Source organism: Aotus nancymaae, unplaced genomic scaffold (assembly GCF_030222135.1).
Source record: "Aotus nancymaae isolate 86718 unplaced genomic scaffold, 86718_ANA_hifiasm-v0.15.2.pri h1tg000064l_1, whole genome shotgun sequence".
NCBI classification, from domain to species: Eukaryota; Metazoa; Chordata; class Mammalia; order Primates; family Aotidae; genus Aotus; species Aotus nancymaae.
The window spans coordinates 22381277-22397921 of record NW_026988479.1 but is presented as its reverse complement, the minus strand read 5'-3'; the positions used below and the strand labels follow the sequence as shown (position 1 = coordinate 22397921).

The 16645-nt window shown below is 40.3% G+C and overlaps 1 protein-coding gene across 2 annotated transcripts in view; it reads left to right on the top strand.

The window, feature by feature from the left end:
• Window positions 1–16645, top strand: part of DPYSL3 (dihydropyrimidinase like 3) — a 115060-nt gene that overhangs the window by 71224 nt on the left and 27191 nt on the right. For both annotated transcript variants that reach the window (XM_021677456.2, XM_021677458.2), the window contains exon 2: window positions 11052–11140. In XM_021677456.2, coding sequence (XP_021533131.2) covers window positions 11052–11140 — 89 coding nt within the window. The remainder of the gene's footprint in view (window positions 1–11051; window positions 11141–16645) is intronic.

The following is a 16645-nucleotide window of genomic DNA, read 5'->3' as shown; positions in this document are numbered from 1 at the left end:
TGTCACTGAATCATTGTGGGACAGCTGCATGCCTCTGCTGAAGGTTACAACTCTTGCTGGGCAGTCCTCTCTGTCCTCTCCGTACAGCTAGGGTCTCCACTTCCAGTAACCACTCCCTCCCCTTTCCCTTTTCTGGCCCTGGAATGGCAATGGCTCACTGCTGCTTGTAGGCCCTGGATGCTGCATATCCATTTATTTAAACATTGCTCACACTTTGTTAAATACTTTGTTAAACTCTCCTTAATAACTTCTTAATGATTTTATCTGTTTCCTGTTGGCATCCTGAGTGCTAAAGGCCTTTCCTTATTTTGCTTTGTTTTTTTCCCCTGCCACTTGCTGTTAGTTTCTAAGTTTTTCCTTCCTTTATCTCCAGCATGGATCTCTGTCAGCTTGATTTTTTTGACCTTAAGATTAACTATTTTACTTATTTTTTCAGGATCCTTCTAGGGCTCCTACTAGTTGGCAGTCTCTTGCATCCCCCATTCCAGTATCTTCAGCATTGGAGGAAAGAGGGTGCCTAGCTCCACAATTTCCCATGGAAATGCATTTTTCACATCGGTGCCATTAGTTCTCCCGATGATTGATTGTGTGATGTTGGACCATGAGCTAACCTCCCTAAGCTTCCACGTCTTCATCAATTCACTGGGGATGATAGCAGCATATAATTCATAGCACTTGAAGATTAATTGAACAAGATGTACTTAAAGCTTCCACCAGTTTTCAGCAAATAAGTTTTCAGTAAATGGTAGTTATAAATTATTGTTCCCATGCTCTGATCAGAATTGCCATTGGCCATACCCATGTGTACAAATCAGCTATTTACCCTAGGTCATGCAAGGCCTCTGTGGATCCTTTAATCTCTTCCAGATGAAAGATTTTTTTGCCTGCCTCTCGCCTCTCTCTCTCCCCTATTATTCTTAATTAATGGACTTTGTTTTTTAGAGAAGTTTTAGGTTTACATAAAAACTGTGCACGAAAGTACAGAGAGCTCCCATGGACTTTTTCTTACTCCCTCCTCACCCCCAAGTTTCCTCTCTTATTAACACCTTACATTGGTGTGGTATCCTTGTTACAATAGATGAACCAATATTGATTCATTGAAGAAAGTCCAGTTTACATTAGGACTCACTTATTGTTGAGTAGCTCTATGGGTCTGAACAAATGTGAAATGTCATGTGTCCATCATTACAGTATCTAGGACAGTTTCACTACCTTGAAACACTTCAGTGTTCCACTTACTCTCCAGTTCATCCCCTCCCTGTTCTCCTAGCCCCCACCCCAACCAGTGACCGCTGATTATTTTACGGTTTCTATAGTTTTACCCTTCGCCTTTTTAGGTCACATTACTATTTGTGATCCTGACTTTTATTTCTTACTGTTTTATCTTTACTTCTCTCTATACCTTCTCTATTCAACTTCATGGCTAGTACTTACAGAAGAATATGTTTCAGGAATGAATTATTAAACTTGTTTAGCCTTAGGATAAAGACGTAGGTTGAATTTTAGGCACTTCTTGATGGAATAGGCATTTGGCTTTTGCACGGGCTCAGGGGCTCACGGGATAAGAGGTCCTATTTAATTGAAGCTGGATGTCTGTCCTCTAGTCTGTGTATGCAAGAGAGCTTCCACCCGCGGCACACGTATTTGAGGCCTAAAAAGGAACAATGCAAAGCAAAACAAACAAGTAATAAAACACAAAACAATCATATAAATCCAGAAGAAAGAGGGGCATGAGTGAGTTCTCTAAAGCACTGACTTGGCTTTAATCCATACTGGACTTTTATACTGTGGTCCTGAGCAACAGATTTCTCAAGCAGTTTATATAAGATGGTAATAGCTGCCTTACATTTGTACTTTAATTGGGAGTTGACTTTACCAGTACATTGATGTAACAAGAGCAGTAAAGCAGAAGTTGTAGCACAGTAGTGGGAGCAGTAGTTATATTTCTAATGCCTACCACTTAGGAGTGTTTTGTGAGTGCCCAACCCTGCATCATGTCTTTAACGCTCATGGTAGCCCCATGAGGTAAGCATTATTATCTATACTTTACAGATATATAAATAGGCCTTTTTAGAAAGATATACCTTCACTCAGCTGAAGAAGCTGAGGTACACAGAAGGATCAAGTCAGTTGCCTGAAATCACAGAATAACTTAGTGGCAAAGCTGCTAATGTAGCTCTGGCTTCTGGACTCCCGCAGTTGCCACCCACAGTTCAGGGTAGCTTTAAAAATTGCTATTAGTGCTGATTTTCTTCCCAGGCAGCAAGCTTTCTATTTTTTCCAACCAAATACCTAGTTAAAGATTTGTTACATCTCTTCACTTACCCAGATCTGGCATCTTATTTTGTGATAAGGCATCTTTGTTTCTACACCTGACCCTACTCCACCGTGCCTCTTTCCCCATTCACCCAAGCTTCGGACCCAGATCGTGGTCCCCAGTAATCTCATCCTTCTGCTGTATTGCCTGGTGTGGGTGGTCCCCGTCACTGTACTTTGCGTCCTGCTCTTGCTTTGGATAGGCCCATGTGGACTCATGTGGGCCCATGCTTCAGTAGCAGAGTTGGTTCCAGCTGTTTCATGAGATCATTTTAGGGAATTCTGGAAGAGGGCATTAAATAACATGGAATCACAGAATGACAAATTTTGTCCCCTTTGTAATTCTTTTTCAAATCTTCTGAGTAGATCAAGGGAAAAGTCTCTGTTTAGTATTAGTTTCTCATTAACATCTCTCTGATCCATGATAATCTTCCTTTTTAACAAAATAACAGATCCAAGATCACCCTTTAGAACCCTCTTGAAGGCAGCAGAATGCTGAAAAAACTTAGTGATGTTTTTGTTGTATTAATTCCTAGGTTCACTGTTTATTTTTGGCAAGTAACACTAGCTCAGAATTTATGAGACTAAGATAGTGTTTTCTTTTAAAATATGTTTATTTAAGGATAATATTAATCAAATAATGGCACAGCTGACATAGCAGGCTGTGACAGATATCATGCAGGTAGTGCACAAATGACTGAGGTTTGAGCTACAGAGATCCAGCTGACCTTCCTCCTTGAGAATGGAATCACTCTGGGGCTCCTCTTGTCCAGTGCTGTTAGACAATGCTTGTCCAATCCCCTCCCTACTCTCTTGCTCCTGGCTTGTTATCCATTTGTACTTATCTGTGTCTGGAATGCTGTTGAAGATTAAGAGACCATTATCGGGGAGCTAGGATTAGGGTGCCCTCCACAGTCTAGTCCCTCATCCACTCTGACCCAGGGCAGGTCACATCACTTGTCAGGCCCTTTGATAATGACGTCTTTAAAATGGTTAACATGAAATTCTAGGGAGGGAAGGATGCACATAGCTGGCTTTGATTCTCCACTTCAGACAACAGAGCAGCCACTCTGCCCTGGTTAATGCTGTCCGGGGCTACTGCTGCCTCCACATTTCTGTTTTTCCTACCTTGTATCTGTCCCTCTAGAGCTAAACCAAAGATAATAAAGAAACCAAAGATACTGCTTTTCACGCATTATATATTCTACTTTGTAGGTTGCATTTTAAAGGGAGTGCCCAAGTTGACCTATTTCTCACACACCTCAGTGGTTGGAAGTGTGTTTAGATGATGAGGAAAAAGATGAGGCTCTCATCTGTAGCAGTTCAGAGGTTTGGAATAGCCAACCCTGGTAAACTATGCCCAGTTTCAATAAAGACTCAGAGCCAAGAAACTGCATTGTTCCTCAAGATCTCTATCTTCTCTCAGGCCTTTCTCTTTGTCTCAATGGCATGCTTGTCATCGAGGGTCCTAATAATACACCCATATACTGGAGGGAGCGTGGGTAGGAGGCAGTTTTAAGACCTTACTTCCCACTCTGCAGTCCTGCTGGAAGAGAGTAGATTGTTATCTCCTCACAAGAGCTTATTTCCAGAGGAAAAATGACCTGGAGAGGCCATGAGAACTTGTCCTGTGGAGTTGGGTTTAAAAGGGGAAGTCTTGGCTGACCTTGGCTGCTGGTGGCAAGAGCTGAGAACAGTTGCTGAGGCTTGGCTGGGGACTGGCGTCTCTGGAATTCCCTTTATGGCAAGGTCTGTTGTATTTTGATTAACAGTGTTAGTTCAGTCCTTTTTGAGTATTTATGAGAGAGGAGTTGTACAATGGCCAGTTATAAATGTAAGAAATAATAATGATGACGGTAGCTCACATGTATTGAGCATTTACAGTGTGCCAAGCAAAGTTTAGCCCTTTATATATAGTATGCCCCATCATCCTTGCCTGCACCCTCAGAAAAGGGTATCATTGTCCCCATTGTTCACTGATGAAGTAGGTAACTGAAGCCTACCCAGAGAGGTGAAGTCATTTATCCATAACAGGTAGTGTTAGTGCTGGAAGTCAAGCTCGTGTCTGCATGTCTCACCCAAGGCAACATATTTAATACCAGAGCCAGGATGAGAACTCGAGTCTCCTGAGAGCCTATTTCATACCTTTCCTGAATACCACCTTGAGTCAACTGGACTATCTTAGAATGTCTTTTGTTCCTCTCTTCTTGAAGTGTTGCTGCTTTGGGAAAGAAAAACAAGATTTCATCCATGCAGTCTATCCATCCTGATGTTTTCTTAAGAGTGAAAGTGTTTTTAGGAAATCAAATCTAATTGCCCAAATGGAATTTATTTTAAATAACCACTGCACCTTCATCTGGATTTTAAAAGGATCTTGAATCCCCACTGAGAGGGTCAGAGTCTGCACTTTGTTAATTCAGGTAACAAAATATTTGATTTTGGGAGTTTCATTCTTCATTCTATATCCTCTTTATAGGATTATAGTTTTTATTCTGAGCTGCTGGAATGTCTGCAGAGTGTGGAACAGATGTGTCTTAAGCACTGTTCTCAGGCTGATTTTATTGACTGGGAAGAAGTCCACGGAGGGCTTTGGTTTCTCCGGGAGGCATGTTCTCATTACCCCAGATAGACAAAGGTGGTAATTTATGTTCTCTAAGTTGAAGAGTAGGGGAAGAAAACTGAAATGGAAACCAATGTCTCCAGTAGGCTTTTAGCTCAAGATTCTGTCTTTTCATTCCCTATTTTACCTTGCATCAGTCATTCTTAATAACATCCCTTGTTATGGCATTTATTGCATCTTCCATTTCCCCCGCCTTCCTCTCTTCCTCCTCTTCTCCCTCCTTTCCTTCCTTTCTTATTTCTTTTTTGAGACTGAATCTCACTCTGTCGCCCAGGCTGGAGTGCAGTGGCGCGATCTCGGCTCACAGCAACCTCCACCTCCCAGGTTCAAGTGACTCTCCTGCCTCAGCCTCCCAAGTAGCTGGGATTACAGACACCTGCCACCATGCGTGGCCCCTTTTTTTTTTTTTTTTTGTATTTTTAGTAGAGACTGGGTTTCACCATGTTGACCAGGCTGGTCTTGAACTCCTGACCTCAGGTGATCCATCTGCCTTGGCCTCCCAAAGTGCTGGGATTACAGGCATGAGCCACCGTGCCTATCCTGCTTCCTTTCTTTTTTCCCCTCCCTCCTTTCCTCCCTCTCTTCCTTTCTACCTTTTTTCCTCCCTCTCTTTTGCTTTCCCTCTATTTTTTACTGCCTTCCTTTATTCATTTCTTTGTTCCTCTCTCTGTCTTTCATTCTCCTTCTCTCACACTGAGTTTTTTATGGTTAGTTTTCCTAATCAGTATCATATCCTAATGAAGGAAAAGATGTTAGACTTTTATCACACTTTAAGGTCCTGTGCAAAGCTGGATTGCAAAGTAGATCCCTTTATAAACTATATTAACATAGTCAGGTCATAAGGGGCAGGTTTATTGCACTGATTTTATAAGTAGTGGCTTGAAAGTTGGATTCCTAAAGCTACCTACCTCAGAGAACTGGTCAGCAGTTTGGACACTGGAGCAAATTCAATATTAAATAGAAAAGAGAGCCTGTCAGAAAAAAGCCACTTGTAATAAGGTTTAAAGACACTTGGTACAGGGGGCCTAGGAGAAATCAGTGCTGTTCCAGGAGATGGGAGACCTGGATTTACTTCCAATTGGAACTAATCTACTCTGTGATCTGGAGAAGGTCACTCACCTCTCTCTGTGTATCTCCCCATTTGGAAAATGGAAACAGTAGTCTCTCACCAACATACTTCTTAAGGCTTAAAAGCATTCAAAGTATTATAAATAATATTAATGGAATAAATATAATATTTATTAGCTATTTACTTGTGTGCTAGATTACACACACACACACACACACACACACACACACACACACACACACACACACTCTGGCAGCCACCCTATGAGGCAAGCTAAGTATTATTATCCACTCTGGGCTGATGAAGAAAAACGATGCCCTGATAGGTTAAGTCCAAACTCGAGATCACACACCTAGTTAAGTGGTCTGTCTCATTCTCCCAGCAGAGGGAAAACCCAGCTGGATCCAAACTTACCAGCTGGTATGCCAAGAACCCCACTGGGCTGCAAGACAGTGACACACTCAGCTCTTGGTAGCTGTGCCGGGTCTAAGGCAGGGTCAGTGGCTGGTTGCTTCAAGTTCTGAATAGGTTCATCTTGGGTCCCAGATACCCTTCAGATGACCACAGAATGCCCTAGGGATATCATAATTATTTATATATATAATTACATTAGAAAGACTGCTAACTTGTAGACAAGACCATTTGAGGTCCTCGGGCATCAGCTGATGGACACTTGGCAGTCTTGGCTGCCAGGAACAGAAAGTGAAGAGCCCCACTGAACCGTAGTCATCACTGAGGGCAGTTATTTTATTTTATTATTTTACTTTAAATTCTGGGATACGTGTATAGGATGTGCAGGTTTGTTACATAGGTAAACGTGTGCCATGGTGGTTTGCTGCATCTGTCAACCCATCACCCAGGCATTAAGCCCAGCATGCATTAACTATTTATCCTGATGCTCTCCCTCCTCCCAGCACCCCACCCACTGCGACAGGCCCTAGTGTGTGTTGTTCTCCTCCCTGTGTCCATGTGTTCTCATTGTTCAGTTCCCACTTATAAGTGAGAACATTCAGGGTTTGGTTTTCTATTCTGTGTTAGTTTGCTAAGGATAATCACTTCCAGCTCTATCCATGTACTAGCAGAAAAGAGCAATTTTTAATCAGAGATGTTGGGTTTGTTCATCTTGCTGGCTTTTAATCCTATCATATGTTAATCTATCAGTCTCATCCACAAATTCATAGACAAACATTTCTTTGTGTGCTGTGAGGTTTGATTTTATGTGACCTGGGGGTGGTCAGTGGTTATGTCATACCCCACACTCACATTCCTCAGTGCCGAGCCCAAGAATTACCTTTCAGATTCCTCTTTGTTGATGACTAATTTGTGTAGGCTGCCCTTTGTAGTTGATTCCCCTTCCATGGAAAGAGTTACAATTGGGGAGGATAGCAGGGCAAGCCAATGACCCCTAGGGGAAGCATTTATTTGAGCTCTGTAAGTTCAGGTTTTGATATTTTTGCTCTGCATGATGAAAACAAATAACAATAATATTAATACTTATAGCCCATGGAGCAAAGGTCTTCTTAATCTCTTCTCTGAAACCTACACCAGGCCTATCATTCATCTTTGGGTTTTGTTTAGATTCCTGATTATTGAGCCAGAAATATTGTATTTAATTACCATTTGAAAAGTTTCTGTTAACACTATCTCAGTGGTGTTAATTCCACTTGGATCAGCTCTTACTATCCCCCTGATGTACATAGGGCAGGAGATAGCATTTGTCCCTTTGCTGACAGTTGATGCTTGTTGAAGGGAGTGATGATCACACCAGTGGCTCAGGGCTGGATGTCATAGACTGGTCATATTTCATAACTGGTTTCAGTTCAGACAGAAACTGGCCCCTTTCCAAAAACCACTTTAGTTCAGCTCTTTGCTGGAAGATAAAGAATATCAGAAAAGCATTGAGCTATGAGATGGGACTCTTACAGTTACCAAGATTGTTATTATTGTGAAGCTCCTATTGCAGATACTCTGTCACCTTCCTGGACACACACAGAACTGTAGGGTAGTGCTGGAGGCAGGGAGGTGGGCAGTGGTTCCTTGTACCAGTCTGTGAGTTGGTGCTGAGCTGGCTGATGGCTCCATAAGGAGCTTATAAAATACAGATTTGGTGACATGGAACATAACCTGGGAATATGTATTTTTCTAATGTACACACTAGTTTGGAAGCACAGACCTAAGACTGCCTCATATAATTTTGCAGTACTGTTAAAATAGTAGATCACTAAGCCATCTTTTTTTTTCTTAAAACTCTAATTTTTGTCCACTTCCCACAATATTCTGACCTAGACAGCTTTCCATCATGTGGCTATAATACAACCTCCTGTGTCCCACCCTTCACCTATTCATTCAACCAATATGGAACAGCTGTCTAGGATGAGCTCGAGGAACTAAGGTAGAAATACCAAAAGACACATTGTTCCAAGACTAAAGGAGTCTTTGGTTTAGTTAGGAGATAACTGAACAATAAATCAGCTACAGTAGAACATTGTTATTTTTCCAACTAAATTGCAATGGGAGCAGGTGAAATTTGCTGGAAAGTGAAGTCACACATCCTGGAGGAAAAACCCTTTGGAGCCTTGACAAAGGAGATGACTGCTAGATGCCAAGTGATTATGTGAGGATAGAGAGCCTGATAATGTGACAAGAACTGCATGTCTTGTCATTTTTAAATATAGGCTATACATGATAGAAATGAGGGTGGACATATTGACAGACCAGATCACGAGGGGCTTGTATATCATATGTGGTGGACATTTGTATTTGACCTCATAGGCATGTCTTCCTTGCCTCATATGTAGTTTGTTTTGAAATAACTTGTTGATCTTTATCTTTAAAAAAGATACATTGGCCGGGCGCGGTGGCTCACGCCTGTAATCCCAGCACTTTGGGAGGCCGAGGCGGGTGGATCACGAGGTCAAGAGATCGAGACCAAACTGGTCAACATGGTGAAACCCCGTCTCTACTAAAGATACAAAAAATTAGCTGGACATGGTGGCGCGTGCCTGTAATCCCAGCTACTCGGGAGGCTGAGGCAGGAGAATTGCCTAAACCCAGGAGGCGGAGGTTGCGGTGAGCCGAGATCGCGCCATTGCACTCCAGCCTGGGTAACAAGAGCGAAACTCCGTCTCAAAAAAAAAAAAAAAGAGAAAAAAAAAAAAAAAAGATATATTTTCCCCTGACAATATGACATGATGAAATTTCTTCTTGTGCAATACCTTTGAAGAGCAGGAGAAACTAAGTGGTAATTTTCTGTATCCCAGATGAGGCCTACCTTCAAATCTCCTTTTCTGGCCCTTTCATTTCTGAACCTAGAAGTCAGCCTGGTTGTGGGGTCCCCTCCTCCATAAAATTTATGTCCTCTTTGAAAGCTGGTGTTCTCAAACAGGGGCTTAGAGAATCAGCATCAAGGGAATGACGACCATGGTTGGCCTTGCATAAGGTATCTCCCTGTCCTTGACCCCTTGATCGATGACTCTTAATCCCCATAGTCAAATAGCCACGGAGAACATTTGCCCTGAGCAGTGCAGTCCAGAGCTGACTTCTCAACACAGGTCTTCACTCCTCTGTTTACAATCCTGACGTATGTCTCAGTGTATTTTCATTCAAACCCAGACTCTTACCAAACCCATCGTGAGTAGCCTGCCTACCTTCCCCAACCTGATTTAATGCCACTTTCTTCCTTGAACCCTAAACTCCTTCCACATTGAGCTTTTTCAGGTTTTCAGAGAAACAAACTTAGTCCTACCTCTGGGCTTGTGCACATGCTATTCCTTCTACCTACAGAAGTTCTTCACCACCCGCCCCCGCATCTAATTGCTCTTTCCTGAAAAGATGTTTTCCAGTCTCTAAACAAACCCACTCCCCTATATTTTGTGACACTTATTGTAATTGTAGATTGCTTGATTTATTTTGTTGATTTTGTTTCTTTATTGCCAAACTTTCCCTTTAAACACCATAAAAGCAATGACCTGGGGAGGGATGGATGGAGGGAGGGAGGGATGGATGGATGGATGGATGGATGGATGGAGTTGAAATCTCTTTGTGAAGTTGAATTCTTCACAAAGTCCAGCCTCTCATTCTTTATTCATGCTATAGCTACACTCAGCCAGACTCCTTGGAATTGTTTTCTCCTCCATGAACCCAACAAAGCTGCATCCATCCCTCATACTCCAGTCTAAGCTCCATTCATTTAATGAAATCTGTGATCTGTAAAGTTAACACTGATTTATCCCTCTCCTGACTTACATATAAAGTATATGTTTATTAATAACTTTGGCGTATATTTGCATTGTTTTCAGTTGGGTAACTCATTCAAATTTCATCTAAGTTATAATTTTTTTAAAAGGCTTTATTTTTCTCATAATTAAAGCAATAAAGAAATGCACTCAGAAAATGTGAGAAATATTGAGTATAATGAGGTAAATATAAATTACACATAATTTTTCCACTATGAGTTAAATACTATAGATACTTTGCCTTTTTTCCCTCTAGTGGTTTTCTTATACATTTTTACAACATTGTGCGTACTTGTGCATCCATTCGTAAGTTATCTTGAGTTTTAGACATAATCGTGATTCTGAGCATGTCCTCATGTCATTACAAATACTTTTAAAAGTCTGTTTTCCTTGTATACCTAACTATAAGTTTTATTTTTGAGAATCATTATTGAATGTCAACAGAGTACCAAAGAGTGCACTAGGCACTGAGGCACATGTTGTCCCACTTTAAATATTTAGTGCATACTGAATCAGAAAATATAAAGAATGTCTCACTTACTTGAATAGCTATGTTTCCAGGTGGCTATAATATTAATAGATTGCAGAAGCAAGAGATGAAACTCCAGAATAATTTGAATTAAGGGCAAACAAGAAAGACTGGATCCCCAGCAAATACACCTCTTTAAATGTTGAGTGCAGTGAACACACAGATGTCTTTGGAAAATGTGTTTCTACTAGACACCTAGAACATGAATTGGGAAAACCTGGCAGACCACTCTTCTCTGAAATACTATCTGTGATAATGACTCATGTTTTCCTTCTTTTCTAGAGTGACCGTCTCCTTATTAAGGGAGGCCGAATCGTCAACGATGATCAGTCCTTTTATGCTGATATTTACATGGAAGATGGCTTAATAAAGTATGTATATGGAACTTCTTCTCTTTATCTTTTTGCAATTCCTCACTTCATTAATGGCCCATAAAGAAGCTTGAATTACATGAATGTAGTGAAAAAAAATCTGAATTTAATCAACAGAATGAAATTATACTGAGGGCAACTTTGTGCAGAAAGTATTGATGAGCATTCTATGGGTCATGGAAAAGTGGAAAATGTGGCCATCATCCTTAAGGATCCTGTAAAATGTGCACAAATTACAGCATCCTAAAAATATAAGGCTTTGTACAATAAGTATCAAAGGAGTTGAAGTCAGGATAAGTGATTTAGAAGTACAAAGAAGGAGAAATTCATTTAGAAGTAAGGCTTTGGGGTGGAGAGAGTATTTAAACTGAACCTTGACATAAGGATAGAACTTAGGTGAGTAGAGCACAGATAGGACATATATTTCAGGCAAGTTTTCCAAATAAATTCATTAGGGATGTATAATTACATTCTAAAATGGTATACTATTGGATGCCTATAAGTGGCACAGCCAGGTACATTTTTTTTTTTGGAGACTCAGTCTCGCTCTGTCACCAGGCTGGAGTGCAGTAGAGTGATCTCAGCTCACTGCAACCTCCGACTCCCTGGCTCAAGCGATTCTCCTGCTTCAGCCTCCCAAGTAGCTGGGATTACAGATACACACCACCATACCCAGCTAAGTTTTGTATTTTTGGTAGAGACAGGGTTTCACCATGTTGGCCAGGATGGTCTCGATCTCCTGACCTAATAAACCAGCCACCTCAGCTTCCCATAGTTCTGGGATTACAGGTGTAAGCCACTGCATCTGGCCACCAAGTGAGTTTTATGTGCAGGTTTCCTACATAGTGAACTTTAAAAGAGGATTTGATTTACATAGTGTTTCATTACAGAAAACAAAGTACACTACCATGCCGGTAAGATGTTGTATAAGACTGGTGTATTCAACCCATTCTATTAGCCCCCTCTGACCCCTTTCAATTTTATTTTTATATGGCTTAACTTCATTGACTAGTTAAAGATTTTGGTTATAAGAGATCTCTTGCTTATCTTTGAAAAGTTGGCTTAGATATAGTTTTCTGCAGACAAACGTTTTTTACCAGCCTCCAAGTCTAGACTAGCTTTCCCTTCTATGTGAGCTCAATGCAGCTTGTGCCCAGCCAGCCATGGTGGCTCACGCCTGTAACCTCATCACTTTGGGAGACTGAGGCAGGTGGATCACTTGAGCTCGAAATTAGCCTGGGCAACATGGTGAAACCCTGTCTCTGCCAAAAATACAAAAGTTAGCCGGGTGTGGTGGTGCATGCCTGTAGTCCCAGCTACTTGGGAGCCTGAGGCAAGAGAATCACTTGAACCCAGGAGGCAGAGGTTGCAGTGAGCCAAGATCATGCCACTGCACTCTAGCACTCCACCCTGGGTGACAGAGGGAGACTCCACCCCAAAAAACAAACAAACAAACAAAACCAGCTTGTGCTTTCATTAATCATAGCAATTCTGACACTGTTAGTCTCCTTTGAGAGTAAGGAGACTTACTTACTCTCATATCTTACTTATGTATCTTGTTCATTCCATATCCCCAGTACTTAACTCAGAACTTAGCACATAAAGATTTGATAAGAGCTACTTTTTATTTAGTGTGTAATATGTGCCAGGGAGAATGTTAAATGTTTTGCATGCTTTCTGTCATTCAATCAGCCAGCAGCCCTCCAAAGTAAGTACTGTGCTATTATTATTCTCTTTCCTGAGATAAGGAGAAAAAGGCATATAGAGAGTAAATAACTTGCTAAAGGTTAACGTATTCGTCAAATACATTGAATGAATGAGTGAGTGAATGAATGAATGAACAAATGCAAGAACAAAAATATTTACCTTGCCAATTTACATTATTACTTTTTCATATTGGAAGTAAGACAAATGGAAACAATGAGCAAACCAAAAAATATGACAATAATCTCTTCAAAATATAAGCCACAATTGATTTTATGTTTTTCTATTCACTAAAATATTATTATATATAGTTGGCTCTATTGGAGGTAACAAGTTTTCTCCTTTAGAGATTTGCAAAAATGGGAAAAATTTGTTGCCAAATGCTTCCTCATTTTAGAGCTCATGATAGGCAGCACTAATTATTCACAGAAATTTTTTTTTAATACTTTAAGTTCTGGGATACATGTGCAGAACGTGCAGGTTTGTTACATAGGTATATATGTGCCATGGTGGTTTGCTACACCCATCAACCTGTCATCTGCATTAGGTATTTCTCTTAATGCTATCCCTCCCATGTCCCCACCCACTGACAGGCCCTGGTGTGCCTGGTGTATGACGTTCTCCTCCCTGTGCCCATATGTTCTCATTGTTGAACTCCCACTTATGAGTGAGAACCTGTGGTGTTTGGTTTTCTGTTCCTGTGTTAGTTTACTAAGAATGATGGTTTTTAACTTCATCCATGTCCCTGCAAAGGACATGAACTCATCCTTTTTTATGGCTGCATAGTTTTCCATGGTGTATATGTACCACATTTTCTTTATCTAGTCTATCATTGATGGACATTTGAGTTGGTTCCAAGTCTTTGCTATTGTGAATAGTGCTGCAATAAACATATGTGTGCATGTGTCTTTAGAGTAGAATGACTTAGAATTCTTTGGGTATATACCCATAATGGGATTGCTGGGTCAAGTGGTATTTCTGGTTATAGATCCTTGAGAAATCACCACACTGTCTTCCACAATGATTGAACTAATTTACACTCCCACCAACAGTGTAAAAGCATTCCTATTTCTCCACATGCCTTCCAGCATCTGTTGTTTCTTGATTTTTTAATAATTGCCATTCTAACTGGCATGAGATGGTATCTCATTGTGGTTTTGATTTGCATTTCTCTGATGACCAGTGATGATGAGCTTTTCTTCACGTTTCTTGGCCTCATAAATGTCTTCTTTTGAGAAGGATCTGTTCATATCCTTTGCCCACTTTTTGATGGGGTTCTTTTTTTTTCCTGTAAATTTGTTTAAGTTTCTTGTAGGTTCTAGATATTAGCCCTTTGTCAGATGAATAGATTGCAAAAATTTTCTCTCATTCTGTAGGTTGCCTTTTCACTCTGTTTATAGTTTCTTTTGCTGTAAAGAAGCTCTTTAGTTTGATTAAATCCCATTTGTCAATTTTGGCTTTTGTTGCCATTGCTTTTGGTGTTCTAGTCATGAAGTTCTTGCCATGCCTGTGTCCTGAATGGTATTGCCTAGGTTTTTTTCTAGGGTTTTTATGGTTTTAGGTCTTACACTTAAGTCTTTAATCCATCTTGAGTTAATTTTTGTATAAAGTGTAAGGAAGGGCTCCAGTTTCAGTTTTCTGCATATGGCTAGCCAGTTTTCCCAACACCATTTATTATCTAGAGAATCCTTTCTCCATTGTTTGTTTTTGTCAGGTCTGTCAAGGATCAGATGGTTGTAGATGTATGGTGTTATTTCTGGAGCCTCTGTTCTGTTCCACTGGTCTACATACCTGTTTTGGTACCAGTACCATGCTATTTTGGTTAGTGTATCCTTGTAGTATAATTTGAAGTTAGGTAGTTTGTTCTTTTTGCTTAGGATTGTCTTGGCTATACAGGCTTATTATTATTCGTATTATTATTCATGAAATTTAAAGTAGTTTTTTATAATTCTGTGAAGAAAGGCAATGGTAGCTTGATGGGAATAGCAATGAATCTACAAATTACTTTGGGCAGTATGACCATTTTCACAATATTAAATCTTCCTATCCATGACATGGAATGTTTTTCCATTTGTTTGTGTCCTCTCTTATTTCCTTGAGCAGTGGTTTGCAGTTCTCCTTGAAGAGGTCCTACACATACCTTATAAGTTGTATTCCTAGGTATTTTATTCTCTTTGTAGCAATTGTGAATGGGAATTCACTCACAATTTGGCTCTCTGTTTGTCTATTATTGGTGTGTAGGAATGCTTGTGATTTTTGCAAATTAATTTTGTATCCTGAGGCTTTGCTGAAGTTGCTTATCAGCTTTTGGAGTTTTTGGGCTGAGACGATGAGGTTTTCTAAATATACAATCACATCATCTGCAAATGGAGACAATTTGACTTCTTCTCCTCTTATTTGAATGCCCTTTATTTCTTTCTCTTGCCTGATTGCCCTGACCAGAACTTCCAGTGCTATGTTGAATAGGAGTGATGCTATGGCCATACCCTGAACGTGCCCGATCTTCTGATCGTAGAACTTTTTACAGTTGAGTCTTAAATACAGGTTTAGAATCCATCTTCACACAGTGCTTCAGGGATCTACAACCAGAGTTGAAGGTATAAGATGAACCTTTTGTGCCATCTCTATTAGAAAGACTGAAAGGCCACTTGCCAAGGATGTTGTAGAAGGAATTTAACTATCTGATGTGTGTGTTGGCAGTGGAGAGAAGGTTAAGTAAATGATCCTAATTCAATCCTGAAATTCTGTATGTTTCCAATGATATTCTTAACTCACAGAGCTTAAGAACAGAAATAACCTCCTCTAACTATCACAGTTATTTGTCTGTCCGTGAATATTTGTGGAATACTTGATATGTGCCAAGCAGTTTTTTGAGACATTGGACTCATGCTATGTTACACGGTTTGGTACTTATTATCAGGGCCCAAATCATCATGCTGTCTTCCCCCTGGGACCTTATGGTCTTTTATGGGAATTGAGATATGTATATATATACAAACGATGTAGCATTCCCAAGGAGTAGCATATCAAGTATTATATTCATAGAATAGGTGAGATTCAGAGAAGGGAGTAGACTGGTTATTAATTATAATAGCTGACATTTATCAAATTCTTAGGTCCAACAGTGTTTTATAGGCTTAACATATATTCACATTTAATCTGCAGCACAACCCTATGGAGGAGGCATTTTTATTACATTTTATAGAGGAAAGAATTGAGGCATGGTGAGGTAATTTGGCTATACACAGCTAGTAGCTAGCAGAGCTAGGATTTTGAATGCAGATAACCTGCATCTAGAGCACAGCCTTACTCCTTATTACTAGACTTGGCTATTGCTAGAAACTTGATGAAGGAGGGGAGATGGAAGCTGAGACTTCAAGGATTAATGTGGCCTTGGTTGGTGGAGCAGTAAAGAAGGAAGAAACCATTTCTGTTTCAGGCTTGATATTAAACTAGTTGTTAAAATGGATGAAAACATACATACATAAACACACACACAAGCCAGGCAATTCCTTGTGCTTTTGTTTCTCAATTTTCCTTAGAGGAGAACCCATGAGAGAGAAAAATGGGAACAGAATTAGCCAGTATCTGAACTAGAATGGACTTATGATTAGAGGCTGCATTTTTCCAGCATATTTTGAATTATGGTGGCTCTGGAATGGCTCATTGGTGATGGGGTAAAGTTGAACTCTTAGAGATGTTAGGAATACTTTATTTTAGTCCCAGAACTTGGAGTTTGGCAGGCCAGTGGTAGACTTCTTACTGCCCCAAGAGAGTGTCTTTCTTGGCTGCCTGTGAACA